This window comes from Thunnus maccoyii, chromosome 22 (assembly GCF_910596095.1).
Source record: "Thunnus maccoyii chromosome 22, fThuMac1.1, whole genome shotgun sequence".
NCBI classification, from domain to species: domain Eukaryota; kingdom Metazoa; phylum Chordata; class Actinopteri; order Scombriformes; family Scombridae; genus Thunnus; species Thunnus maccoyii.
This window is the reverse complement of record NC_056554.1, coordinates 21,226,114-21,254,074: the sequence shown is the minus strand read 5'-3', so window position 1 is coordinate 21,254,074 and position 27,961 is coordinate 21,226,114. Positions and strand designations below refer to the sequence as shown.

Here is a 27,961-nt window from a genome sequence, read left to right as displayed (position 1 = left end):
TGTCCCACCAAACTGCTGGTGATCAAGTTGCTTTGTGGATAATGTAGGTGCCAGGTTTTGACAGGGGAGAAGAACATGTGGAATAAAAAATTAGACATTTGTCAGTCTACTGCATTGATTTTGATCATTTAAAGAAAAACTGATCATTGTGAGTCTGATAAAACTGGTAATGTAGGAATAAATAAATTGGTGGAGTACTCTTTTAACTGTTTCAACCAGAGATTAGCATGGAAAGGACATGATGAGTTTGTGTCTGTTCCTGATGTTTCTTGTTAACTGTTGCTCTCTCTTTATCTGTGCTTTGTTGCTTTTGCTTCCTCTGTTCTTTATTGCAAATGACCAGGGGCCACATGCATAAAACTCTCTGCAGATTCATAACTAAAACTATATGTATGCACAAAGCCAGAAATATGCATACTCATTCTTTTCATCAGATTTATAAAGCTTTTCGTACACATGCTTCTGTTTTATAAATCTCAGTCATTGAGGAACTTGGCACACGCGCACAAGCCTCATTTCCACTCCCACAGTTAGCCATGAATGGATGAAGACCCGCCCCGAACCAGTCTTTTTCATATTAATCTGCCACCTGCTCCACCGGTCTTTACACCTGTCAATGAAACAAACAGGAAATGAAAACTGCTGTTTCACCGATTGTGTTGCACCGGCGAGGTTCTCCAACAGCCAGAACAGCTGTCATTACGCACAGCTGTGCGGCTCTTAAATATCGTCCATATGATTGTTTCCTCACATAGACCTGTAAACCATCTGCCGACGATGAAATGTAATCAGTGATCAATTTGTTGTGCTCATATCTAAACTGACTTCACAACTAAGGATAAAATAAAAGAATATTAACAGCTGGTTAAAATGTTGACTCAGACTTAATGTAAATTAAAAGTGATAAAATTAATCTCACAAAAGTAATTTATCAGATTTACCTTAATAAATGTACATTTGATTGGCATTTTACAAATATTTGTAAATGCAAAAAAATATATATATATCACACCATCAATGCAGCTGGTTATCAACCTAAACAAACAATGTTTTACTAAAATATGCTGTCTCTTACCTTATATTTCATCTCACCCCATCACATCTCCCTCAGATAGCTCTAGAAAAATATACACGTATGGTCTAAATTATGCGTGAGGTGCGCAGATTGTGTTTTTACAAATACCAGTTTATGTGCATGGCATATGCATGGTTTTTGTGCATACGCATTGTTTATACATGTGGCCCCAGGAAGTGAAATAGGCTGAATGAGTGTGTATCCAGCAGGAGTGGGCATCTCAAGACAAGAACTTCCACATGATGAATTGTACCCATCCAAGATGCCAAGGTCCTGTCTCAATCAATAATCCCTTCTTTTGTTTGTTTGTTTTTTTTTTTTTAACCTTTTCAGCATTGCGTTGCAATTGGAGCGTTGTGCCCCCTCTCCTGCTACAGGGCCCCTCAGGAGCCCCCTAATTGGAGGGCTCCCTGGGAGCTCGCTTCTGATTGGCCAACAGGCTGCCTCCTTGCGGCTGGCTCAGCTCAAAGCCCAGCTTGCTCTCACACAGATAAACAACGCTTTCTCTGTTGGTGGCCGAGCCGCTACCTTGATAACCAACTCCAACACATCTACTCCCTACATACCCTCGACACCCCCCTGCCCTACTGCTGCGGCCATCAATCTCCTCAACCTTCTGAAGATTGCAAACACCATGTCCCATCCCCTGTATAATCCCTATTCTTCTGGGAACCAAAGATCCACCCAGGGGCAATATGGACTCCCCAGTGTACAGGCAGAGATAGACCCTCGAAGGGCATCTCATGTGGGACCTGGCCTCAGCTCTTCTGGACTTTCTTCTGGGACTCCTGCAAACTCTGGGGGGATGCTCCCATCACTGGTACCTCACTCAATGAACTACAGGCCTGAACGTGGTAGGCCTGCAATTGATGAGGATATAGAGAGGTCCATAGACATGCATATTAGCAGAGCCAGAGAAAATGTGAGGCTTCTTGGCACACCGATGCATCAGCCACCAGGTCAGGGCAATTACTTAACCAGTACTCAAAGGGATGAGTTGCTCTCCTCAAGCACAGGGATGACCTCCTACCCCACATCTTCAACCTCTGCCTCTCTCGGACATTTGGCTAGACACCCGAAAGTTGAAAGTGGCAGTGGTTCTTTGGACTGGTTATCGGACTACAAGAGGCCCACTGCTGATGACCCCTCTAAATTTTATTCATCACCTGCTTCGTCTAGCTATGCAGATGGTGGGGACTGTAGGTTTAGTTCCTCCAGTGGAAGAGAACATGATACGTCGTCCATTCCAGGTTTAGGAGATTATGACTATCCAGTGCCAGACAAACCTGCAGCCCCTACAGAGTCCAGTCGTCCTAAATACACCTCAGAATCAGCTGCCAACATCCTTCTGCACTTTGGACTTGAAAAAGAGGACTTGGAACATCTCATCGCCTACCCTGAAGACCAGATCACTCCTGCTAACCTGCCATTTATTTTGCGCCAAATCCGCATTCAGAAGGCCAAAAGGGCTACAAGTGCAGTTCAGTCAAAACCATACCCTGAACCTCAACCCACCAGAAGCATGAGTGGAATGGACAGTTTTAGTAGTTCTGGAGGGACAGGAATGCGCCAGGAGGACACGTCATCTTCTATTCTACAGCCAAGTAAAGTGATTGACTATGGACATATAGGCAAATATGCTGGAGGGGTTGGGGATGAGATTGGAAGAACCAGTGGCAGTAGACCTAACAGTGGTGGGATGAAGGATAATTGTGATAGTCACAGTCACAGCCGGGACCCACTACAAAAAAATACAGCAATAGGAAGAAGCAGTACCTTGGGTTCTTCCCATGACCAGGCGAGTTCTTCTACCAGTCTCAGCTCTTCATACAGTTCAGTATTGAGCTCCGTGGTCCCCTCAAGCAATGACCCAACCAAACGACTGCAGACCAAACAAAACCAGACTCCCCAAGAACTCCTCAGCTCATTCTCTCTGCCAAAGAAAGACACAGACATCAGAATGCTCAAATGTGAAGCTTCCAAACCTAATTCTCTGAAAGAAACGGAAGTCAACCGCCACCCTAACCCAAAAGCTCAAACATCCTACACTCTATTCCGTGGTGTGCATCCCAGCCGACCTGGTCTTGTAGTCATTGGCAATAATGACAGCAGCGGCACTAAGGATCAGAGTAAAACTCAAGGACAAGGTTCAACGGTTTCTGAACCAATAACAAAGCAGCAGCAGATACAGAAGCAGCCAATGCAGCAGCAACAGCAGGCACAGACTCAACAGCAGCAGCAGACACAGAAGCAGAAGGCGCAGCACCAACAACAGGCGCAGAAGCAGCAGGCGCAGCACCAACAGCAGGCGCAGAAGCAGCAGGTGCAGCACCAGCAGCAGGCGCAGAAACAGCAGCAACAGCCAGCACAGAAGCCAGCAATATCACATTCACAGATGGGGCAGACAATCTGGCCCCCAGTTTTCTCTGCAGCGAAACCAGTTCCACCAATCCCCCTTGCTTCTCACATCCCCAGCATCACTGATGTGAGGAGCCATCCAATGTTCATCCCTGGTGATCACCATCGAACCATTATGATTCCTCCAGGACCACCTCAGCCAATCCCGATGAACTTTCTTCATACAACGCTGCCACCCTCCAACACACAGCTCCCAGCAAAGGTTGCAGTCTGCAAGGGTTTACCGACGCCAGCCATGATGTATGACTACGCAGCAGCCACGCCCAGAATCTTTCCACATACCTGTGTTCTGTGTAACAAAGATTGTACTCATATGAAGGTGAGTGAAAGACTGCACTCTGTTCTTTCTCCCTATGGGAATTTTTGGGATGTTAATTTCAACCTTAAGAAAAAGATTAATTTGTTTGTGGGAAGCATTCAAGGGCTTTAATCTTGAATAATTGAAAGTCCAAGGGCAACACTTTCAAGCCTATTTTAAAGACTTATTTAACATTGTCTTAGAATTTTAATAGGTCATTGCATGACATGGAGGCATATTGTTCTGTGTAACTGCAAACTTCAAGAGAGATTGAACAATACATTTTTTATTGTTCAAAACTCTGGTAACCCTGGATTTTGATGTACTCCCAACTAAATTATGTGTATCATAATGTTTCCATGAGGCCTGTCACAGCTAACAATGTGCTGTTATCTGTAATTTGGTCTTACAGTTTCTGATCTATATTTCATTTAAATAAGTTGAAATGTTTGTTAGATCATTGTTGTCTGATTTAAACAAGTGTGTAATGGCCATTGTCAGACTCACAAGGAGTGATATTTGTTGGACAATTTTATGTAAAATAATGAGAAGTGTTTTTTAAATGCTGTCCCACATGGTATATTCAGTTTTGGCTTTTTCTTTTTACATTTGCTAGTCAATGTATCAGTGTTCTCTTTCACAATTGGGGTTATTATTAATGCATTTTTTAAAAAACTGTTTGTGTTTATTTTTCCAATATGCAATCACATTTCATTTCTATGATCATGTAAATCACTTCTTTTTTTTCTTTTTTTTTAAACACACAAACAAAACTCATAGTTATAATTTTACTGAGATGTAAGCAGTTGATCTAATAGTAGTAACCTGCTTTTGGCAGTGGTGGCCATCGTTATGGAGCCGTGCTCTCCATTTTTTAAATATTATTGCATCCCAGAAAGGAAGTCCAATTGAGAATTGGACATTGAGCATATACAGTGAACCTGAAGTCCACCACCATAATATTTCATAAACCACACAATCTGCAGAAATATTATTTCATTTCTTTTTCCTGTTTTTGGCCACTTGTCATTAATTATTTACCTCCTTTGGCACACACAAAAGACTCAACATTTTGGCTACTCAACACAGACACACCCGCTTCCTCGTTCCCCCAGTGTCCACATCTTCCTGCCCCTTCTCCAGATGTAATTGCCTCAGCTTGTGTGTTGTCCTGATTCATACTTGATCCTGAACCCTGCCAGGAGGACCTTCACGTAACCTCATGCAACTTTGACACCACACAAGACATCAACTGAAGAACCAGCCACCACAGAATCAAGACCCCAAGAAGAAGTTTTTTATATTGGTTTTTGTCGTGATTGCTGTGATTCCTGTGTTTGTTGCGTTTCATGTTAAAGATTTGTTAGCCTGGAACTCTGGCTGATAAGCCAGCTAGAGGAAAAAAAGTGTCCCTAGTTGTAAAGATTTGTTTCCCATTATAATTTGTCTATATACAGTTACTCTCACCATGGTTTGACTGTACCAAAGACATTATGGAAAAATGAAATCTGTTGTTTTTGTGGACCTGCTGTTCAGCATCAACATTAGTCTACAGTTATTTCATACATACACCACACAACAGCGGACAATGGGATTGAGTACTCAAGGACTTGACAGACCCAACAGACAGCGAGGGACTTAAAACTTTTTCTTAAGGCTACTGTAATGTGTTTAATAAAAACATCTATATAGTCAGACAATCACAAAATGGCAACTATGATAATGAAGCTGATAGCAGTTGTGATGATGTTGAGGCCTGTCTAAATGCTGTCTTTGTTGTTTTGACTACTAGGATTGGATCTCTCACCAGAACACCAGCCTTCACCTTGAGAGCTGCAAACTCCTCCGCAGACAGTCAGTCTTTATTATTTCTTCTTTTCCTCCTATAAAGGTCTTGTTCATTAATTATTGTTTAGTGATGATTGCTTTCTTCAGAATATTGGTTGGCAGTGATTATTGGGGGTGCACCACAATATTTGAGACTTGATCCTCTTCTCCAGGACTGTTTGTCACTTCTGTATTAGAATTTGGACATCAGACCACAACATAAGATTTTTGGCAGATAAATTTTACATATCTTGGGGGAGAGTTTATGATGATGAACTTTTGCTTTTGGTACAACGTCTCTCTCATAGTGGAGCAGCTTTCATAGTTCTTTGCTAATGGCTCCCAACCACTGTATGGTCTCTCATTGGCAAAAAACATTCCTTGAAGAACCTCTGTTCTTTGAAGTTTGGTGGCACTACCCTTGTGTTAATAAATTTTTTATGATAGGGCTCTTCAAGGAATCTTTTAGTGGTTGTTATCTCAAGAAACCTCGTAATTCCTCAATACCTTTTAACTTAAAGATTGTTGCCCATTTAGAAGCACTTTAATACTGCCTGGCTTTTGTTTTTTGTGTCAAAATGTGACTTATTTGCTATGTTAATAGGCATGTTTGAATTTTTTTTTTTTCTTTTCAGATATCCACAGTGGGATGGTGAGGTAGCATTCGGGCCAAGGTACATTTCTCAGTTTGTGGAGATGTAGCAGCCACACCAGCTGTGAACCAGTAACCTGCTGATTTTGACTGACTTTGTCTCATCATTCATATAACCTTTTTTATACACTGTTCTCTCCAGTGTTGTAGGCAAAGATATCAAGCCCTCCCCCTCAACTTCTGCACAGGCTACCCATCATCGTCACCAGAAAAGCAGGCATGGCAGCCACTCCCATTCCCGCTCGCCCAGTCCACGACGTCACCACGGCTCAGAGGGTAGAAGGGAGAAACGCAGGAGCCGATCACAATCACCACACAGCTCTAGATACACTCACAGGTCTGTGAGACATAAATGACACAAAAATGGAACATCAGGTTCTATTGAAAATAAATTCTGACATAAGCAGTAGCGTTGGTGAAGATCATGAAATGTTTATACAGAACAACAGAACATCGTTACCCCTTGAGAAACCTAGAAAAGTTTCTGCCAGTTTTTAAACTATCAGTAGATTAATTGCATCATTCATCCGCACTTCCTTCAGGTCTCGTTCTCGCCATCGTTCTCGCTCGAGCTCCCCTATCTCTTCATCCCACCGTCATCGCTCACGTTCACGAAGCTACGAGAAACGATCATCACCACGAAGGGGCTACGAAAGACGATCGCCACGGAGGAGTGACGAGAGACGATTGTCACCAAGGAGAAGCCGTGAGAGACGATCGTCGCCTACAAGAAGTCACAACAGGCGACCATCACCAAGGAGCCAAGAGAGACGATTGTCACCACGGAGGAGTGACGACAGGCGTTTGTCACCAAGGAGGAGCCAAGAGAGACGATCACCACCACTGAGGAGTGACGACAGACGATCGTCACCAAGTAGGAGCCAGGAGAGATGGTTGTCAACTCGGAGGAGTCAGGAAGAGCGATCGTCCCCAACAAGGACACATGAGAAAAGACCATCTCTCATCACCCCTGACAGGTCATCTACCCAACAAAAGAAGTCGAGCAGTGCAGAGAGACTGGCTAAGAAACTGCTGGAAACATCAGGTTTGAGAAATTGCAAACCTTTTTAAGATCAGGACTTAAATAATGATTCTGTTCATCAAATGTAAATTGACTTACAACGTTATAAAGCTATATGCTGCTAAAATGTAGTGTAATGTAATATCCATAGTTTTTTATTGTAGGCTTTAATAATGCATAACTGTCTCTTCCACTCCAAAATTACATGTCAGCCAGCTCTGGATGATCCTCAACCAAAGAGTAGAAGCTAAAATTGCTTTCGTTTCAATATTACCTTATTGTTCAATATTACCTTATTATTCAATCAATATTATTGTAGGCAAATCATGCATCTCCTTTCTCCCAAACAAACTGTTAATGCTGTTTTGTGGGGGTTGTAAAGACTGAATGAACAATACTTATGGCAATTATGAGATACTGAATGCAAATATAAGTAACACTTTTAGATAAAATGATAATGATTTTAGATAAATGGTAACTCTACTTTTGTCTCTGTCCGTCTAGCTGTCCAGTCCCTGTCAAACCAGTCTGATCTGGAGGCTGTGGTTAAAACTCTGGCTCCTGCCTTACTAGCTGAGCTGGCAAAGATTAAGTCCTCCACCTCCTCTTCCAAAGGAGGAAAACGCTCCTTACCTCCACACTCTACAAGTGGAAAGAAATTGTCCTCTGCTGCTGCTGCTTCTTCATCCTCCCCTTCTATAGCAAAGAAGAAGGAGCCGACTAAAGCGAAGCCCAGTCTGCAGAAGAGCGAGACAAGTCCCTCTGCAAAGACTAAGGTATGTGCACACATTAGTCTATTAATTTACTGGTGAAATTTAGCAACAATCAGTCTATCATCTTGTGAATAATATCTTTCTCCATGAATGACTGAAGTCAGTCTCAAATGACACAAAGATGAGTCATAAAGGAGTTTCAGTTGTAAGTTTATGGTGACCAGATCTTCATGTGGTTAAAGTTGCTTCTCTCTCTCTTTTTCAGGCTGGTAAATCCTCTCCTCCGACTATGGTGAAGCTAGATGGGGTTCATAGTACTATCTCTCATGATGATGTAGTCGCTAATGTGGAGCGCTTTGGAAAAACGAAATCAGTTGTACTGTTTCGTAAAATGCAGCAGGTATGTGTATTTAAAGAGAAAATACTGTGTGTGTGTGTGTTTCTGCCAGCCAATCGTATATTTTTTAATGCTTCAACTTTCTTAATAATGCAAAATATAGTAGTTTTAGCTTAGTTAGTTTGTATTTTGCTATTTGGTATGACACTTTTATCCAAAGAGTGTCTGTAGGATGTTCATAAACATGTGAATCTAACCCCAACACCATCATGTCATCACCTCATGTAGGCAATTGTGTGTTTCGAGAAAGAGGAAGATGCAAAGAAATTGAAGAGCAAAAAAGACCTCACCATGAAAGGATTTCCAATCACTGTTGTCAAAGAGAGGGTACTAAACTTTTTTGTCTGCTCCTGAGACTTAAATATATTAACATTTGTCTACTGTAGTTTAGTCATGTTAATATTTAGATTAAAATTTGTCCGATCTTTTTACTGTTTACAGGTGACTGTTTCTAAGGAGCAAAAGAAGCCCCCTCAGAGGTAACATATTTCATACAGACCTCTTTTTTGAGGAGGGCTGTAGATTGTTTTATCTTATCATGCACATTTTAGTTAATTTATTGCATATTTAATTAAGTTTTTTCAAAATTTCTTTCACGTCGGGATCTTTTTGAACATACACATGGTATTAACTTCACTGAGATTAATTTCATGACAAAAAAATCTGTATATTTGTGTGTCGGTTACTTGCCATTAAAGTAATTTTAAAGATAAATTGCACAGTCCCAACAAAAAAAGAAATGTTATACCGTTATGAAAGGAAGAGTTTATTTTTATGCACTGTGCAGTAATTGTGTACATGATGGTGTCTACCCCCTGTATGACAAATATCATTCATTGTTCATTTCCTGTTCACCAATATTTGAAGGCTAACACATGGAATATATGTCATCCAAGGAATTCAACTCTTAAAGGACAGTTCTATCTTATGATTAACGCCATGTATAAAAAATTAACCCCTTGCACCTGATTGATAACAATTTTTAAAAATTTGCACCTCATCTTATTGAAATTATTACTCAATCAAATCTGAATACATAGACATGATACACATATTGATATATCAACATCCCCAATGTCCATCATCGATCAATGTCTATATATCTAATTTGAATTTATATACAAAAGATGCTCTTTGTTTACTGTGTTTTCTTCAGTTTCTTTTTTTTTTTATGGCATTTCTGGGTACCCCAATGTATTCAGAAACTTATTCTGTCATGTAGTAACTCTGCTAAAAGCCTGTAAAGCCTGTTCTTTTTTTGTTTTGTTTTGTTTTTACAGAAAACCTGCCACATCCAGTGTCTCCATACCTCAAACCACCAAATCCACCACCAGCACCACCAGAAAAACTCTCCTCGCTACACCTAATATGCCTCCGCTTACAGTGCCTAATAAGAAAAGTGTTACCAAGGGTCAGGCAACTGTCACTAAGGCAAAAGTCTTGGTTTCCAGAGCGAAAAATGTTTCAACAAAGCAGATTGCCAAAACGGTAAAAACGGGCAAGGTGGCTGCAAAGGGAGCTGTGGCAAAAGTTTTGATAGAGCAAAAGCCCACGGCTCCAGAAAATCCACCTGATGGTGGTGTCTCTAAGCAGAACCTTGCACCTGAAAAATCTGAAACCAATGTTGAAGAAACAGTGGTTGTTCTGAAAGAGACAGACGAGGTTGATAAGTCAACAAACACATCTGTTGCTGAATCAAGTAAAGGCACAGAGATCGTCATTGAAGAAAAGGCCTCTGCTTCCAAAGCGGAAACAGCCTCAGCTATGCAGAAACCCACGACTCCAGCAGGCACATTGGATGCAGCAGGAGCCATGACACAAGAAAAGGTAGAAGGAAAGCCTACAAAGACTGAAAGTATGCCACCCAAATCTACAACTTCAGAAAATCACCATGATGTACAGACTTCGAAGCTGGAAGATTCTGATACCAAGATTCAGGAATCTGTAATGGTGCAGAATCATGCAGCAGAGGTTGTTGAAACAGCAAATGTGACAGTTTCTGAACCTAAACACCAAGCAGAACTTGCCAAAGCTGATGTTGAAGCAAAAGAGGTTGAAGACACTGAACCTGTGGAGCCTGGTGTTAAAGACGCTGAACCTATGGAGCCTGGTGTTAAAGACGCTGAACCTATGGAGCATGATGGTAAAGACGCTGAACCTATGGAGCATGGTGTTAAAGACGCTGAACCTATGGAGCATGGTGTTAAAGACGCTGAACCTATGGAGCATGGTATTAAAGACGCTGAACCTATGGAGCATGGTATTAAAAACGCTGAACCTATGGAGCATGGTGTTAAAGACGCTGAACCTATGAAGCATGGGGAAACAGGAGTGGAAGTGGCAGAGCCCATGGAAGTTGAGAGATGTACTGAGGGCAACAGGGAAAAACCAACAACTACAGAGGCTGTACCTGAAATTTCAGCAGCCAAACCCAATGAGAGTCAACCACTAACCAGTACAGTTGAGACTCAGCCAGATGTTTCTCTACCAAAACCTCTTACTATTCCAAATCAGAGCACGGATGCTACTCCTGAATCATCTGGAGACACCAATACTCAGACCCCACAAACTGACATCAAAAGTCCAGAAACCTCTGTCACAGCTTCTCCACAGGTCCAGCAAAACACCCTGCCAACACCAGAGTCCTGTGGACAAGAACCTGAGACAAAGACAGATAGTTCACACATGGAAGAGCAGGTGGCAGGAAGCCCAGTTGAAGCTGCTATGGAGACAAAGCTAACGGAAGGAGGGGTGGAGACAAAAACAAAGGAAAAAGGTATGTTGGATACCAATTAATGGATGGATTGTTAAGTATGTTAAAATGTGGAATGTAGATGTACTGTACTGTAGATGGTGTTTTGTAGGAAATATTTAAGGAGAAAGGCTGCAGTATTTTAGATTTTTGTTACTGGCAAGAAATCTTACAAAAAGACCAAAACCAACAATATGTTAAGGCCAAAACGCACTGCTGCCGAACGGCGCTCGTCAAAACAACCACCCCAATTGTTTTCTGCGTTCAACCTCAACGCCCACGGCAACTAGGTGTGCGCCACGTCACAACACTACATGCCATACTGATATTCATCTTTATTCAATTTCATCCTTTGAAGATCCTATGACTGCAGTGAAGACACAAACGAATGCCACCCCAGTCGAGGATGCCTCCAGTACCTTGACTGAGGAGGACACATCTGTCCCAACTGCATCAACAGCTGCAGCGGCGAAAGAACAGCGACCGACAACGTCCACACCTTGTACAGCTGCAGTTACACCTCTGACTGTCGGGGAGATGGTGGAAAAACACCTGCATCAAAAAAGAATACGTAAATATATCCGAGTAACAGTGTGTCTGTCTGTCTGACTATGGCATCAACTTAATTTACAGTATATTAAAAATGTCCGCATGTGATCATAACACCTACTTTTCTTTTTCTCTCTTTTGCAGATTGCCTCAAGAAAGATACCTGCTTCTCACCAAATGTAGGTTTCTTAAAATCACCTGCATGACCTAAAATGTAGTCATTCATTTTTACCAAAGGCATAAATTAAACTTGGAGGTAGGTTTTGTTGTAGAAAAGTGAATTTTGGCTTAAAAAGTGGCTCTTTGAAACACTTGGATCAGTCATTTCCTGACTATGGATTCCTAGAATGAATTAAACAAATTATAGACATATTTGTTTAAGATCATGTAGGGCCGCCACAAAGATAATTGCCAGTATTTTGATAATAGATTAATTATTTGACACATTTTAAGCAAAAATGTCAATACATTTCCTAGTTCCATCACCTGGATTGTGAGGATTTGCAGTGTTTCTTTGTCTTATGTGATAGTAAACTGGATATGTTTAGGCTGTTGGTTAAACAAAACAACCAATTTGAAGATGTCACCTTTGGCTTCAAGATATTGTGATGGACATTTTTCAATTTTCTTACATTTTGATCAAGCAACAGTGAATCAAGGATATAAACAACAAAGTAATCGATAATGAACATAATCAACTTAAATCAACCATGCCTCTCATTGTTTTCTCTTTCTGTCTCTCTCTATTTGTGTAGTTTCTCTCACTTTCAAAGAAGCAGTTGTTCATAACCAACCTGCCTAAATATTACGATTGCTGCTACACGGAGGAGGACCTCGCCAAAGTACTCATGCCTTATGGATTTCAATATAAAGAACCCAACATCTATATTGTTCCTCAGACGCGCATGGTAGGCACCAGGGTTAAAAATCTACATCAGTTGTGTTTATGAATCCCATGTTTCTGCTTTTGCTCTTCAGTCCTTCCTTGTGGGGATCACTTCTTCCAAAGTTCAGTGTCTAATGCATTTTTTTTCCTTTTTTTTTTAATTTAAAAAAATTTTGAGACATTTTTTGAGGCTAATATGGAAAATCCCACCAAACTCGTAACTTGCAGTTCAATGTGGTAAACATTCGTTGGCTCATTTTAGACATGACATTACATTTTTCCATACATATTGGGATGGCTATATGATTACCATTATTATTTTTACCATGTGAAAAGATGTGAAATTCTAATGGCAAAATAATTTCTACTGAAACAAAAAATATTTGACCATTAACACAGTAACAGTACTACTGCTGCCCAATAGCAATTAGTATAAATGGCACTAATAAATGTGTTTCTGGGTTTCCTTTCAGGCCTTTATCGCCATGCCATCAGCGGAGAATGTGCAAAACATTATGAAAGCCACCAGAGGGAAGCCTTTCATTTTCAAGCGATGTGCAATCCGTCTGTATGTCGTGGACAGTGGCATCACGACGACAAGGGTAAGCACGTACACAAACCTACATTTTTATCATAGTTGTTTGTTGTATGATAATTGTATGAGTTAATTTATTGTTGCACAAATAAGAATCAAAAAGACAAGCAAGAAGAAAATTAATGTGCAGGGAGAGGAATAAAACCCGGAGGGGCTTATCGATTACCTAAATCATATACACACATAAATATGAAAGAAAAAAACAAAGTTACACTGTTAAAAATAGAAAACAAAATTATAATATGATAAAAACAAAATTAAGTGTGTTTCTTGCACAGTAGGAAACAAGGGAGGGAAAGGCTTTCTCCTGGATGCTGATTTCTTCCTCGTCATGTAAATGGGAATCAGGGTAGGAGATTAGAAACCAGCAACCGGACTTTCTTGTTCCTGAAGAATGCATAACTGGGTTTCTAATTGGCTTTTACATCTGAGTATGTGTATGACAAAGAGATCATTACACTTAGTGATGTACAGTAGCCAGTTTACTGCAGTGGCTGCCTGATTTCCCTGAGACTTAAACTGATTTTCACTCAGATTTTAATATGTGTGAGTATGTTGTACTGGTGAAGTATTTTTGACACTGGCTTCTCCGATGTTTCTGTTTCAGATTGGATTTTATAAATCATTGATGAAGCTGATGAATTCTGTAAGTAACACACACATTTAATTACTCATCATTCTTTAAAGGACTCAGTGGCTTTTCATTTTGTTGGTAAATGTAATTTATCTCAATTTTCACTTTAAATACAGTCCTTCATTTAACTGTTTTAGATACATAGCAAAGTCAAAGCTCCCCCTCGTCTCAGTTTGAGTTTTAGGGGTCATCTTCTGTGCTATTATCTTAAAAATATATCAATAATGTGATTAAAGTCTGTGAACAATCAACAGTGATGCTAAATGATTCACTTTTTTCCCAAATGTATTAATTGCAGCCATGCAGTGCATTTTATGAGTGTGTCTCTATCCTCTTGTTAACTTTTGCTCTGGATTTTCACCCTCTGTTCTTTATGCAGCCTTCGTTTGATGACGGAGCGAGAACAGTCTTCATCAAGAACATTTCACCAGTTGAGGCCCGGAAACTCAGAGAAGCTTTGAAAAAAATGGATTTTGTCATAAACTACCTGCCTCTTCTCAACAAGGTATAAACACACACACACACAATAGATATGTGTCAGTGACTCTAAAAAAGAGTGTTTGTTAAGGCTATTTTTAATCTGGGTCTCTACTGGAATATCTTTACAGTTCAGAAAACTCCTCATTTACAGTTGTTATGCAAAAGTTTGGGCACCCTACATAGTCAGTACGGTTTCGGAAATGGAGACTTTTGAAAAGGCTGCTGACCCCGTTTTAGTTTGAAAACTCTGGGATTGCGTTTTAGTCTGGACGGGCGGAAACGGAGACTGAGAAACGATGACGCTGACACCCATGTTTGCCTCCTGACTTTGACCATCTTTATCATAGATATGATAAAGCATCATCGGTATATAAATAACAGAACACACCCATGTGTGTGTGTTTTCCAGGTATTTGTAGAATTTGAATCCATTCGTGATGCAGATCGGATAGGAATTTGGTACAGCCTCCTGAAACAACCTCCTGGCTATGAAATCCACAGGCTGAAAGTACCACACAGTGGCTGTACATCACTACGTAAGTCTCTGAGAATTTTTCTTTTTATTTGCACACAGATACAACAACATAAAATCCTAAAAAGAAAACATGAAGCCTTTGTAAATATATAGATAAGACGCACTTACCGTTGCTTGCTTTTTTTCGGCAGCGCCAAGACTTCCTGAGAAAGCTCTGCCGGACAGCAGCGATGCTGTTTTGTCTATCCCATCAATAAAATTTGGCGTTCCACAGGGTAGCGTTTCACCATTTTGGGTCCCTTTGACAACTTATCCCTTCCTGTTCCCTACCATGTCTCCCTGGTTCACCATCCCGGGTAAGAAATCATCATATTGATGAGTTTAGGGTCGAAATGAGATTTAATAGTTTGAAACTGCCAAATTTAACATATGTAAATAAAAGTGTGTTTGCTTATTATTATTATTATTTTTAACTCCTAGATTACCTGACAGTCAAAGAAAAGGAAGACATTGAGGTAAGCCCATTTCTCCTCATAGCCACACACAATTTTGCTGCTTTTATTTGCTGCTAGTTTTCATTTACATTTGATTGTCACTAATCCAAAATAACATACTGTAGAAATTTAGAGCAGGATTGGTAGTCTCCAACTTCATGCATCTGTCCAACAACAAAAAAAACGTACTATATTTGACGTGAAAAATTCCAAATGTACCATAAAGTTGGATCAACATCTGTCTGACACAGTGTCAGCAAGGTGTTGGGGCTTTTCTGGTCACTTAATCTCAAAATGCAAGCCTGAGTGAATCTTTTAACTTTAAGTCTTGTGTCCTGTAGAAGGCCAACCGTCAGGGTGACATGTCCCCAACAATCATGTTGACCGGTTTGCCAGTAGACTGCTACACACAGGAGGACGTCGCCAAGCTGGTCTGGCCGTATTTTACAAAACGGAACCTTCACTCCCTCTACTACAACGTGACAGTCCTAACACTACAGAGGAGGGTAAGGACAACACACTACAGACTGTTACACTCTTGTTAATCAAATGTAGCTGTGTTATTTGAAATGTACGTTTTTTGTTTCCTCTGCTTACCTCCAGGCGTTTGTGTATTTCGGGGATTGGACTGCGTGCTGCGATTTTGTCCAAGATCACTTAAGAAATCCTGTTTCTGTCAAAGGCCACAAACTCTGTGTCCACTTCCTCCTGCAGCACATGTATCCTGAATCCACAGAGGTACGTACAACGGGAAAGCACCCAATGGCAGGCTGGGTTGTGTTTTATCAACATCCATGACAATCTGTGACTCTTTTCACAGGAGACCATGTACCAAACTCTGATGAAATTGAACAACGCTGTAAGTCATTAATCTATTTCTTTAAATGTAGTGTCGAGTCTAAGTAGCATTCTTTGGATTCCTGGTACTTAACAACAACTGTTTCTTGTTTCTCAGTGTGGTCCAGACCCAGAGTCTCTCGCGGAGCGGTTGCTGTGTGTGGAGATCTCTGAGACGACAACTCTTGTTGTCAGAGCGGTCGTGGAAGTGGTGGCATCGTGTGCAACTTTTCTCAGCTTCCTGCCACTTGCCAACAGGGTACAAGAACACAAACATCTGCACTTTTCACATTTAAAAACTGAATGAACTGCCTGATAATGTATCAGTGAAAATGGAATATATGTTGGTTACAATAAGACAAAGTTTATTGGTTGAAGGGCACAGGTGTTGCCATTCTGCTAGCAAACAGTTCATTGTGTTTGGGAGGCCGAGCTCAAAAATCTGAAGTTTCAAATGGTGCTCATTAGGGTCGGTTATATATAATTTTTCGATACTAGTGCCAATATAATACTTGAGTTTATCTACCTAAAGTTGTTGTTTTTTTTAATACTGAAACATAAACATAGTTTTCTACTAAGAGCAAAAGTTGTAAATGTGACAAAATCTGACAAATGTAAGAATCTGGCTAGACATCGCATCGCAGTTTTTCAGTACTTGACACCTTTGTACACATTTTGGTCGGTGCCTAGAAAGTATTGAGGTTTAATACCTAAGCCTAATGGTCATATTGACATGTTTCTCAATGGGGTTCTTTTTGTATTTTTATAAACAAAGAAAAAATGTACTTAAGACCTTTAGGGTTTTTTTTAATCTGGATGATTGGATGACAGGTTACTAGTACTGTATTTAGTAAAAAACACTGTGTGAGAGAATATCGTGACTCTAAACCAGAGCTTCTCAATCTTTCCATGACCAATTTGAGATGCAAAATTTTCAGTTCTCCAGCAAGTTGACTGGCGAAAATTTTGTGGAAAATGTTTGAGATGTATTAGCAGTGTAGTCGATAGGACAGAGCAGTCAATCAAAAAATGTTATAGTCAACATTTTTGCTTGAATATACTAAAACTTCATGTACAAGGGGTTCTTACGGCTAGTTGCTGTTCCCTTTCTGTTTGCTGCTTTTGTCTTTGTCACTGTCCTCATCTCTCCCTCTCCGTCTTTTTGCCCATGACTTTCCTTCTCCCTCAGATATGCGTTGAGATGGCTGACTCCGGTGGTGTAACGGAGGTGCTGAATAAACACAACACGATCTCACAGACACGTCCGATTCGGCCCACAGTTTGGTATGTGTGCTTCTTTAAAAATTGGGGGTGGAAAAAAAGAGGTTAATTACTCTCTAACCATTTATGTATTTTTTTTATTTTTTAATCCCTCATCTTCACATCCAAACTGACCAACTTTTTTTCTCTCTACCCAGGAGTAAAGTTCAGCGTTTTGAATCGTAAGTATATCACTTTGTAATTGATTCCTGTCAGGTTAAGAGAAGAACAGAACATATTTTTGGTGCTAAAATCAAGAAAAGAATCATTTTGATGACTGCTATGACCCACATGCTAACAGTCAACTGCAACTTTATATGATAGCCAGAGGTTAGCTGGGGGTCCCAAATCATATTTCATTAGATAAATGTATGTACATGCCCCTCAGGTTCGAGACAAAATATTGTAAGGTTTTACAGGAGAAAAGAGGGATTTTGATACAAAAACACTAAATTCATTGACATTTACAGTATTTGGAATGTCTCACTGGTCTTTTGTCACACATTTTGTGGGAACATTGACAATTAAGAGCCCATCTCTGTTTTTCATTTTAGTTTGAAGAGCCTAAAACAGCGTCTAGAAGATTCCAGTGAGATCACAATAGACCTCAAATTGGACAGCGACAGTGTCGAAGCCAAGTCACCAACTGTGACATGTCAAACTCAACCTCCTCCTCCTGAACTTTTGAATGATGGGTCTCACCTTGCTCTGCAAACGAGTAGCCCTGCTCCTGCTAAACTAGATGACCCTGCGGGATCCACCATTTCCACGTTGGTCACAGAAGGACCAAGCACTACCACCGTAAGTGACATTGCAATGAAGGAGGATGATAAGGATCCAGGAACTGAGATTGCCATGGACTCTGCTGTTGGTCCCAAGTCAAATGAAGAAGTAGAGAAAACAGAGGAAAAGAGGGGGGAGGAGGTGGGATCACCGCCAACTTCAGTGACTACCGATGATGTGACCTCTACCTCTGCAATCAGCAGTGAAAAGGCAGTCCCTGCTGCTTCCAGCCCCGCCCCCTCAGCCACAGAGGTCATGCCTGAAGAAAACATCGTAGGACTTCCTCAGATTAGCGCAGAAATGTTCAAGGCCCTTACAGCAGCAGTTCGGCAGCACAGACTCACACAAGGGAGTAGGTTCGAGAGCAAGGGGAAAGAGGTGAGGCTTAGCTTTAAATCTCTTTCAACATATACATTATCTAATAGCGTATGGATGCCATAAAAATCACTAGAGCACAAAATGTGTATTAATCCACAGCTGAATATAGTCAATCAAAAGCCTTTTTGAGTAATATTGGAATTATAGTACATAATAATTATGGTTCTGGGAAGATCTGTGAACCTACCAAGAGAAGGGTGTTATGGGTAACCGTAGCTCCCAGAAGAGCCAGTGTAGACACCATCCAATGTCAAGCAAATTGACCGCTGGAATCAATTGCTGTCAGCAGGCGGGTCCAAAACGGAGACGAACACAAATGACAATGTGCTACAAGTGTTTTGCGAACTATCAAACATTTACAAATATTAAATATTTTTTATAAACTACTGTAAACAGAATTAGTTCAGAAAAATGTGACCAAAAAGTCGTAGCGGCAGGTCTGCAAATAGAAGAGAAAGTTTAGTGTTGTGCCATTTAGAAGGGTTGCTTTGTGTTATAACATCGTCAGGCGAATTTGCTATGAAATTTTGAAAAGACAATGGTTATAATTGTTCACGTGTCTTCCAGTTTATTCTACTAATCCGGAAAAACTTGATTTAATATATGTATTTGTTTTCCAAGCAGAGTCCAAGCAAAAGCATCACAAGCTCAAAGGATGAAGACACATCGGAAGGAAAGGTAAACATGTTTTTTATTCACACAAACCTCTTATTCCCTCTTTGTGCCATACTTCAACCTTTCATCTAAACAGGAAATAAGACCTTCAACCCTGATGATATGATTTTCTCAGAATTTGCCACGGACAATTCTCCAGTCCTTTTTTTCACCAGTTCTTGTTAAAAGCAATTAGTGAATCTGTCAGTTATATATTGATTAATAAGCTGATTCATTGTTTCAGAGATTCATTTCTTCTTTGTTCTTCTTCCAGGATCAAGATGATTTTACAGATGATATCATTTCTTCAGATGCCTACCTGTTTGATGAGCAAAATTTCAACATGGATGACTTTGTCACTGTTGATGAAGTTGGTGATGACATCGGAGACACAAGCCCTGATCCACAAATCTCAGCCGAGCCCGTCTCCACATCCAAGCAGTCCTCCAGAGAAAAAAGTGAAAGACAAATCTCTGATGTGTCATCTGCTGCCAAACATACCTCAACAAGGTCCTCAAAAGACTCTAAGAGCTCAGCCTATTCCTCATCCTCTTCATCCTACTCATCCAGGTCGACTAGAGGCTCCTTGAAAAGCAGCCCATCCTCTACCTTGCCCGTTGTGTCACCAAATAAGTCAAAGGACTCATCTGAGCCCACCAAATCCCCTACCAAACCCTCATCTTCTGCCAGTGTCAGTAAGGCCTCTGTCTCTTCCTCTTCTTCACTGTCTGCTGAAACCCTTTCCTCCCCTAGTCAGAAAACACAGAGCAAGGCAAAATCTCCAGCCGCAGCATCAAACGCTGCATCCCCGAGTTGTAGGACCCGGTTGTCCTCGACTGCACATGAAAGGGAAAAGATAACAGCAGCAGTAACTGTCGAGGCATCAATAGAGCCATTTAGAGAATCCAAAGCTGGAGAGAGCGCAGTGGCAAAATCTCACCACAAAGTGTCAGCAGAGGGAATTCCTGTAAAATCTGTTGAGTCAGAGATAAAAATAGAAACATCATCAGAGATGCATCCACCTCCACAGGGACAGGGGGTAGACTTGACAAGCCAAACCCAGAAAGGCTCACCTTTCATGGGGAAGGATCCCCAAAGTCTGGAGATTGATTTTAATGATGACACACTGAAAGACGTGAAGAAAATCAAAGAGGGAGAGAAGGAAGGTTATGTTGAAAAACATACAGAAGAGGAAGAGGAGGAGGACGAAAACTACGAAATCCTTGATTCACTCGATGACCAAACAGACGAACAGATGGACGATGGGGGCCAAGATGGCAGCTCTGAAACCCAGCTAACTGGCCCCGAGGAAGGCCAGACTTTGCACGAGGAAAGCTATCAGGTCTTAGATAGTGTCAACGATGAAGGGAAAGTCTGCCCAGAGGAGTACAGTGAAATGGAAATGGACGGTTCTTTCCAAGTGTTAGACAGCGTTACTGAAGACCAAGCAGCTAAAGGTCAAGAGGACAGTCACCTGGTTGAAGATGATGATTCCACAGTAAAGCAGCTCTCTGAGGAAGATGTGATTCCAGTTGTCAACAAATCGGATGTTAAATCTGCAGTTGAAAATACAGCAGATGAAGAGAAGGAGACAAATGACAATAGAAGTTTCCAAGTGTTGGACACAGAGAGCAAGCAACCTCTAAAAGGCAGGGGAGATGGACAAAAGAGAAAACTGAAAGAGGAAGAGGTCAAAGACCAACTGCTTTCAGTGGAAATCTCGAAAGTTTCCAAAGGTGTTGAAAGTCCTGATGGCCAAATCATAAATGAAGACCATGACAACAAAGACACTTTAAAAGACCCTGACAGTGATGTTACTGAGCAAGAAACCTTTGAGGTATTGGATTCAATTGATGATCAAATTGCAACAGAAGATGACAGTCAAAAACTTAGCCCACATGTGACCCAAATGCCTGAAACTCCCAGTGACCAGATATCTAAAGAAGACATAGAAGAAGAGGAAGATGCATATCAGGTAATTGATTCTGTGGAAGATCAGCCAATGACTACTGAGATGGAGTCAGAGACTGACAAGGACAGAAGAACCAGGAAAGGGGAGATAACTGCTCGAAAAGACGAGAAACCAACAAGGAGTGGTCCCACAACCAGAACATCCAAAAGTGAAGAGAAGGAGAAATCACCAAAGAAACATGATAAGACAGTTAGAAAATATGAGACAAGAACAAGGAAGGACACCACTGCAGGAGTTTCTAAAAAAGACAAAGAGATCAGCGAAGTCCCTGAGGAGACGGTGTATGAGATTGTAGATTCTGTTGAAGATGAACCGGTTCAAGATGCTGCCAGCACAGAAAGGTCTGGTAGAAGAAGGAGTGCAAGAGGAAAGAAAGAGGATAAACTGACACTGAATCTCACAGAAATGTCTGAAAAACCAGACGGGGATGAGGAGGTAACATACGAGATTTTAGATTCTGTGGAGGACGAGACTGGCAAAGACGAACCAACCATCACAACAAGATCTACCAGAGGAAAAAGGGAAAGAACAATTAAGAAAGAGGACACACCAACAAGAAGGAGGCACACTCCTGCCAGAGATTCACAGGAAAGAAACCAGGAAAGAACACCAACGAAGCAAGAGAGAGTACCTCCAAAAGAGAGCACACCAACAAAGAAGAGTGACACTGTCATAAAAGAGGTAAGTGAGGAGGAGGCTACCTATGAAATTGTAGACTCTGTAGAGGATGAGGTCATTAAGGATGATCCACCCGCTACAGAAAGAAAAGGAAAAAGGGGAAGACCAAAGAAAGAGGTTAAAACGGCCAAAAATGACAGTGCAGCATCAAAGAAGGGTGACAAAGACTCCTCTGAAAAAGTGTCTGAAGAAGAGGCAACATATGAAATTCTGGATTCTGTGGAGGACGAGGCGGGTGACGATCAGCCCCCCACAGAGCAGTCCAAGAGTGCGAAAAAGGAGACACTTGCAGAAAACAACAGCAAATCTCCCAAAAATGAGGACGAGGAGGAAGAACCTATGTATCAGATAGTAGATTCTTTGGAAGACGATCAAGTTCAAGAGGAGCTGACGACCACAGAAGAACACAGAAGTAAGGCAGAAGATGAAACTCACCCTAAAGAGGAGGCAAAAACTGCAAAAGATGACATATCAACATGTAGTACCACTGCAGCAGATGATTCTGAAAGGGTGGTTGTCAAGCAAGAGACTATATATCAGATAGTTGATGATTTAGAAAAGGCGAACAATGATCCATCTGCTGCAGAGGGGGAAGCGAAGCAGGAAAGTTCACCTAAAAAAGACAAATCACCAACAAAGTCCCAGAGAAACGGGGAAGGGAAGACCAAACAAAAATCACCCAAGAAATACGGCGCAACAGCTGCCGCCAGCGCTCTGGTGAACCTGGATGAGGTAAGCGAGGAAGAAGAGGATTACCCTGATGACACAGCTGAGGAGGAAGAAGTGAGGAAAAGGCAAGCGGCCGCAAAAGAGAAGCAGCTCGCCAAACACCGCAAAGAGAGGAAGACCAGGGAGACGGAGGAGAGGGAGAGGGAGAGGGAGCGAAGGAGCCGGAGCAGCAGCAGAGGAGGAAGCACGAGGAGGACGAAGGAGAAAGGGAGGGAAAAGGAGGAGACTGTGGAGGTAGACGCCAAAGAGCTGGTAACTCTGGATGAGGTGGGAGCAGATGAAGCTGTAGAGGAAAGAGTACCGGAGAGCCAAGAGTGCGACGGAGAGATCACAGAGGCAGAGCTGCAGGCGCTGGTCACTCTGGATGAGATCGTAGAGGAAGAGGAGGAGGGAAAGGCAGAGCAAAACACGCCGGCGTCCCTTCCAGCCAACCAGGGCGACGAATCAGTGGACTCCTTAAACCCAGAGGTGAGGTTAAGATTTAAAGCCATTTCTTTCATGTGTTAGAAACACAAGCAAACAGAAACATCGATGCTAAATATCTCTCATCTCTCCTGTCAGACTCTGGTGACTTTAGATGAAGCAGGCGATGATGAGGAGGAGAAGGCAGACGAAGAGAAAGATGAGGAAACATCAAGATCTGCTAAACGCAAACACGATGACGACACAGGTGTGTATGCTGTGTTTATAGAGGTGCTGGAAGTAAAAGTCTTTGATTTTTCCAGAAGACAACATTTTACATGACTCGCAGTTGGAGCTTTTCTGTTGCTTGGATTGACGTGAAATTGCCCGGTTAAATCATCAGTATAAAAGATAAACAAGTGTGCTAGAACATAACGGGTTCTTTGACAAGGGTCAAAGGTACAAGACTGTGAACCAAAACCTAGGAGGTAGAAGTCAACTACAACTTCCAAGGTGCATTTTGGCAAAAAAACATCCAATCAAGAGCTTAAAATTCTGTCAGATCCGCCACTAACTGTGGCTGGAAGCTACAGATTATGATGTTGAGAAAACTGAAAAGATAATCTGCAGCTTGAATACATTCACACGCAAATTTTGTGTCAATTGTGTGTGAATTTAACAATTATAGTGCTATATTTTGAATTTGCGTCTCTGACTGGCTTCTTCAACTTTTTTGTATTTTTAACCATCTGCCAAAATGATGGACAAAACATGATTTTTCAGAAACAGTTAAAATAAAACTGGTGGCCATAACTTAAACCTATAGGATCGTTACGTTATCTTGTTTCTGGTTCTTGTTTAAAGGATAATTTGAAATGGGAAAACATAATGATGGGGGACTGAATATATATATATACATATATATACTGTATATCAACAATTCTGAAATGCTTAGTTTAGAAAGATTTAGCGTAGCTTAAAAGATCTGTTTATATTATTTACTCATCACATAGAATCGTAGTTTCTATAAAGCACTAGTTAGTGAATTTTATTCAGCAATGTTAGTGCAAAACACACAAAAAGAAGATTTTGAAATGCAATATCAGATGGTGATGATGGTCCTTCCACTTTCCAACTTGGTTAAAATGAATCCCTTCAACATCATTTTCTGAATTGTTGTTTTTCTTGTCATGTTTTAGAAGAGAATATGCACTTTGTGACAGTGGACGAGGTGGGAGAAGTTGAAGAGGAGGAAAAGGAAGCAGTAATAACCAGGACACAAAGCAGAGCCAAGAAGAGAACCAGACAGACTCCTGGTAACCCGCATCTTTGTATTTAAAAAAACATGAAATTTAATCTACTGCTTTATTTTTCTACTTCCCTTTGCCTCATCTGCTTCGTTTTGTTTCACCACAGTGAGAAAATCTACCAGAGCGAAAAAAGAGAGCAGCGAGAAAGAGGAAGAAAACGAACCGGCTGGCACTGATGCTCCGCCTCCCACTTCACTCGACGCCTCCTCGTCATCAGACAAACAGTCCTCGACCGACAGCCAGGTGGAGATTCAGAAGACAGACGTGGAAGAAGCGAGCCAAGCTGCATCTGCTGGGCAGGAACTGCAACTGGAGCATCCTGACAACCAGAACCTGGAAGCAGGTGAGGAGGAGGAGGAGGAGGAAGGATGGAGCAGGGCAGACAGAATGATGGATTAAGGCTATGAGCCCATTATCTTCTCTATCACCAAATGATATATTTTTAGCTCTAGTTACAGTGTTGATGGAGCTCAAATGATTTACAGATTGTTCTTTCCTCCTCTTCTCTAGTCGTGAATAAACGGAAGAGCGAGCTCATCGGACCTGAAGCCAAGCGATCTCGTTCTCAGTCTCCTTGCGTTGCCGCAGACTTCAAGCTGCCGCCATTCAAACCGAACAACCCGCTCGGTAAGACGAGGACACAGTAGTTTTGTTTAATTATTTTAGATTAAAATGTTTTGTTATATTTTTTTTTTACCTGTGTTTCTCTCTCTCTCTCTCTTCAGGTCAGGAGTTTGTCGTCCCTAAATCGGGGTATTTCTGTAATCTCTGCTCTGTTTTCTACCTGAATGAGACCACAGCCAAGGATCTCCACTGCAGCAGCCAGAAACACTACAACAACCTGCAGGTACACACACACACACACAATACTAAACACACACATAACAAAACTAAACACACTTTAACATAATATTGTGTGTTTTCCTCTTTTTTTTCCAGACACATTACCAGAAGCTTCAACGGAAACCATCAAGAAATTCAACACAAAGCTCTCACGGCTCCATTTCGGATTAATTTTGACTCAAACTACTGATTTTTTTTTTTCCCTTTTTTTTTTTTTTTTTATTTAAAAATGTGAAGATGAGCAAGTGAAACGTCTGCAGCTTGACGAACCACTAAGGACCGATTGCTGTCTGGAGCCTTCTTTCATGTAAATGTTGTGAATATATGAATATTTTAGCATGGATTGCCACATTGGGATTCGAACTTTAGAGTTTTTTGGTGCCTTGCTCTGCTTATAATTTCACAGTAACATTGCATCAGTTTTGTCTTGCAAAACCAAGAACATAAGCAGTATTTCATAGAGTATAAAAAAGGTTATAGGTCAGTTTTTAAAGGTGCTACATGTTACAGTTAGACACCGTAAAGGAGCAGAATCTAAGCCTGTGATCGATGTGTTTCTTTGCTATACGGCACAAAACAGGAAGAGGGCGCTGTTCCTCCACATCGAACTGAGCTCCAGCCTTCAGTGTCTGTTGACGGCAGCACAAAGCTTGGGGGGAAATTATTTGTTCATCCTCTTGAAGTAAAGATGCCAGAAGAGGAAGCGATGGTACTGACGGGAAATGTGATCCGTTGCACAAAGTAGAGAAACAGACTCTGACAATCAGCTTCGCCCTGATCTCATTTACATAAAGTAGTATAATCTGATGTTATACAACATGTAGCATCTTTAGAAAGATTAACTGTTACTCCGGGACCCCTTTTATTTTTTAAAGCTGTATGAACACAATTTAATCTTGCACATGATGTAAAAAGGTCATAAATAAACTGTTAACTGCTCTAGTTTTATTAGCTTTGCTAGTGCAAATTTCCATCACTGTCAGATCAGGTGTCTTAACGAGCATTAGCAGGGTTAAGAATAATGAGAATTTTATGAGAGTAATATAATCTTGTCTGTCGATGACAATGTGAAGAGAGTTTCCTATTGTTTCTGTCAAGTCAGTACAAATCATAGATTATGTTATGTTTTTCTTTACTTTGAAAATGTATGTGAAATGGCACCTTTCATGCTACAAAATCGGCTGTTTTTCAGTTTCTGCACATGCATTCAGACTATGCCACTTTTACTGCTCTGCAATTATAAAGCAGCAGTGAGTCAGAACAAATATGTTTTTTTTTTAAAAGGAAAAATGTGTGTGTGTGTGTGTTACAAAAACAGAAGCTATTATTTTGAGTTACTAAAGTCATAAATGGTAGCAGACAAAGAAAGGTCACTATTTCGATTGTCTTATTACTCACATTTCTCTTACTAAGGGGCGTCGTTGGGTGCTGTTTCCTTAAACGAGGGTCCAATATGTTGACTTATTTCTGTTGTGCACTTTGTTTTGTTCTGTTTCTATAAAATGTTAATTAAAACTTGAGTAAGTTACAGGATTTCTGATCATGGTTCATTCTACAGTCTGATAAATACATTTTAACAAGTTTACAATTCATCCTGGTGTTGTAGAGCTTCACTTCTGTATGAATTGTTAATGGATAAAATAATGATTGAAGGAACCTGATGAATATTAAGATTCTTGTGAGTACTGATGGAAGAATTAAATGAGTGACGAAGGAGGGAACATATGCTTTACCAAATCATTATCAAATAAGACAAAGTAGCTACAAAAATACTTGAACAAGGAAGATAGAAGTTGAAAAATTACTGCATCAGAGTTATCATCTCATATCAGCATCTATCTTTTAATTAAAGATAAATCATCTATCAAACATTTATCAGCAGCATTGTGTGTGTGTTTTATAATGTCCCAGCATGTAGGTTAAAGGTACACTATGCAGGATTTTCCTGAAAAACAATGTATGGACTCTCAATCATCACTTATGACTCACTAGAAGTGTGTGGCGGTGTGTTTATCTGCAGAGACCCTGCTTTCTGCCTGTATGTTCTTATTATTTTGCTGTGTTTGGGACGCTTCTGGGCATCAACCTTTGGGCAGTGGGTGTGTAGCCCCCAGACAATAACAGCGTGCAGGGTGTGAGGTCGGGACTTGTAGCATAGCGACCAGGTTACATCGCCGTCGCTGTTGCTCTGCTCTGCTCTGCTCTCTGTCTCTGTGTGCAACACGGTATCACGTGAAAGAGTGTAACACATCCGCTGGTCCACCATGTCAGTGTTGATTTTTGCCTCACCAAGGTTTGAAAAGTGCACGCATGTACGTTAGGAGCGTTTTCTAATATGGCGCCTCTATCAGCAGTAATTGGCAGGACAACATAATTTGACTGCGCTTTATAAAACTGTTACAAATCATTATTAAAATATAATGATGTTTTATGATGTGACAACGCTGTGGTTAAGGCCTGGTTAGGTTTTGGTACAAAAACAACTTGGCTTGGCTTTCCTTCCCTCCCGCAGGGTTGTGCGAAGGTGTGGGTGTGTTTATTTGCACTTTAGAACATAACCAATGTGAAACAATCAGAAAATAACACTTTATTTATCTGATTCACAGCTTTGTTCGCTCTCTTCATTCACTCTCTGGGGAGGAGGGGCCAACTTTGAATGCTGTGTGTTTACAAACGCCAACTGAAAAATCCTGCATAGTCTACCTTTAATGTATTAAAGCTAACGTTTAACAGCTGACTAACTTTTCATGAGCCTAGCTAAAATGGAAAGTTGATATGATTTATTTGTGGATAATGGACACAAAAACAAAAATCAGAGGGATAACATGTTAAAGTGAAAACACTTATTT

At 40.9% G+C, this 27,961-nt stretch overlaps 1 protein-coding gene across 1 annotated transcript in view; it reads left to right on the top strand.

Moving 5' to 3' along the window:
* Positions 1–26,704, top strand: part of LOC121889973 — a 48,848-nt gene extending 22,144 nt beyond the window's left edge. The window contains exons 2-35 of the mRNA XM_042402221.1: positions 1,409–3,812; positions 5,584–5,645; positions 6,254–6,292; positions 6,413–6,607; positions 6,813–7,315; positions 7,796–8,067; positions 8,270–8,404; positions 8,630–8,728; positions 8,843–8,880; positions 9,682–11,177; positions 11,512–11,724; positions 11,847–11,881; positions 12,458–12,610; positions 13,062–13,190; positions 13,791–13,829; positions 14,197–14,322; positions 14,707–14,833; positions 14,964–15,128; positions 15,253–15,287; positions 15,608–15,772; positions 15,870–16,004; positions 16,087–16,125; positions 16,222–16,362; positions 17,293–17,387; positions 17,522–17,545; positions 17,918–18,524; positions 19,146–19,202; positions 19,453–23,025; positions 23,119–23,227; positions 24,159–24,275; positions 24,376–24,612; positions 24,780–24,896; positions 24,995–25,116; positions 25,209–26,704. Of these exons, the coding sequence (XP_042258155.1) occupies positions 1,409–3,812; positions 5,584–5,645; positions 6,254–6,292; positions 6,413–6,607; positions 6,813–7,315; positions 7,796–8,067; positions 8,270–8,404; positions 8,630–8,728; positions 8,843–8,880; positions 9,682–11,177; positions 11,512–11,724; positions 11,847–11,881; positions 12,458–12,610; positions 13,062–13,190; positions 13,791–13,829; positions 14,197–14,322; positions 14,707–14,833; positions 14,964–15,128; positions 15,253–15,287; positions 15,608–15,772; positions 15,870–16,004; positions 16,087–16,125; positions 16,222–16,362; positions 17,293–17,387; positions 17,522–17,545; positions 17,918–18,524; positions 19,146–19,202; positions 19,453–23,025; positions 23,119–23,227; positions 24,159–24,275; positions 24,376–24,612; positions 24,780–24,896; positions 24,995–25,116; positions 25,209–25,283 (11,878 nt within the window). The 3' untranslated portion in view covers positions 25,284–26,704. The remainder of the gene's footprint in view (positions 1–1,408; positions 3,813–5,583; positions 5,646–6,253; positions 6,293–6,412; positions 6,608–6,812; positions 7,316–7,795; positions 8,068–8,269; positions 8,405–8,629; positions 8,729–8,842; positions 8,881–9,681; positions 11,178–11,511; positions 11,725–11,846; positions 11,882–12,457; positions 12,611–13,061; positions 13,191–13,790; positions 13,830–14,196; positions 14,323–14,706; positions 14,834–14,963; positions 15,129–15,252; positions 15,288–15,607; positions 15,773–15,869; positions 16,005–16,086; positions 16,126–16,221; positions 16,363–17,292; positions 17,388–17,521; positions 17,546–17,917; positions 18,525–19,145; positions 19,203–19,452; positions 23,026–23,118; positions 23,228–24,158; positions 24,276–24,375; positions 24,613–24,779; positions 24,897–24,994; positions 25,117–25,208) is intronic.
* The last annotated feature ends 1,257 nt before the right edge of the window (positions 26,705–27,961 follow it).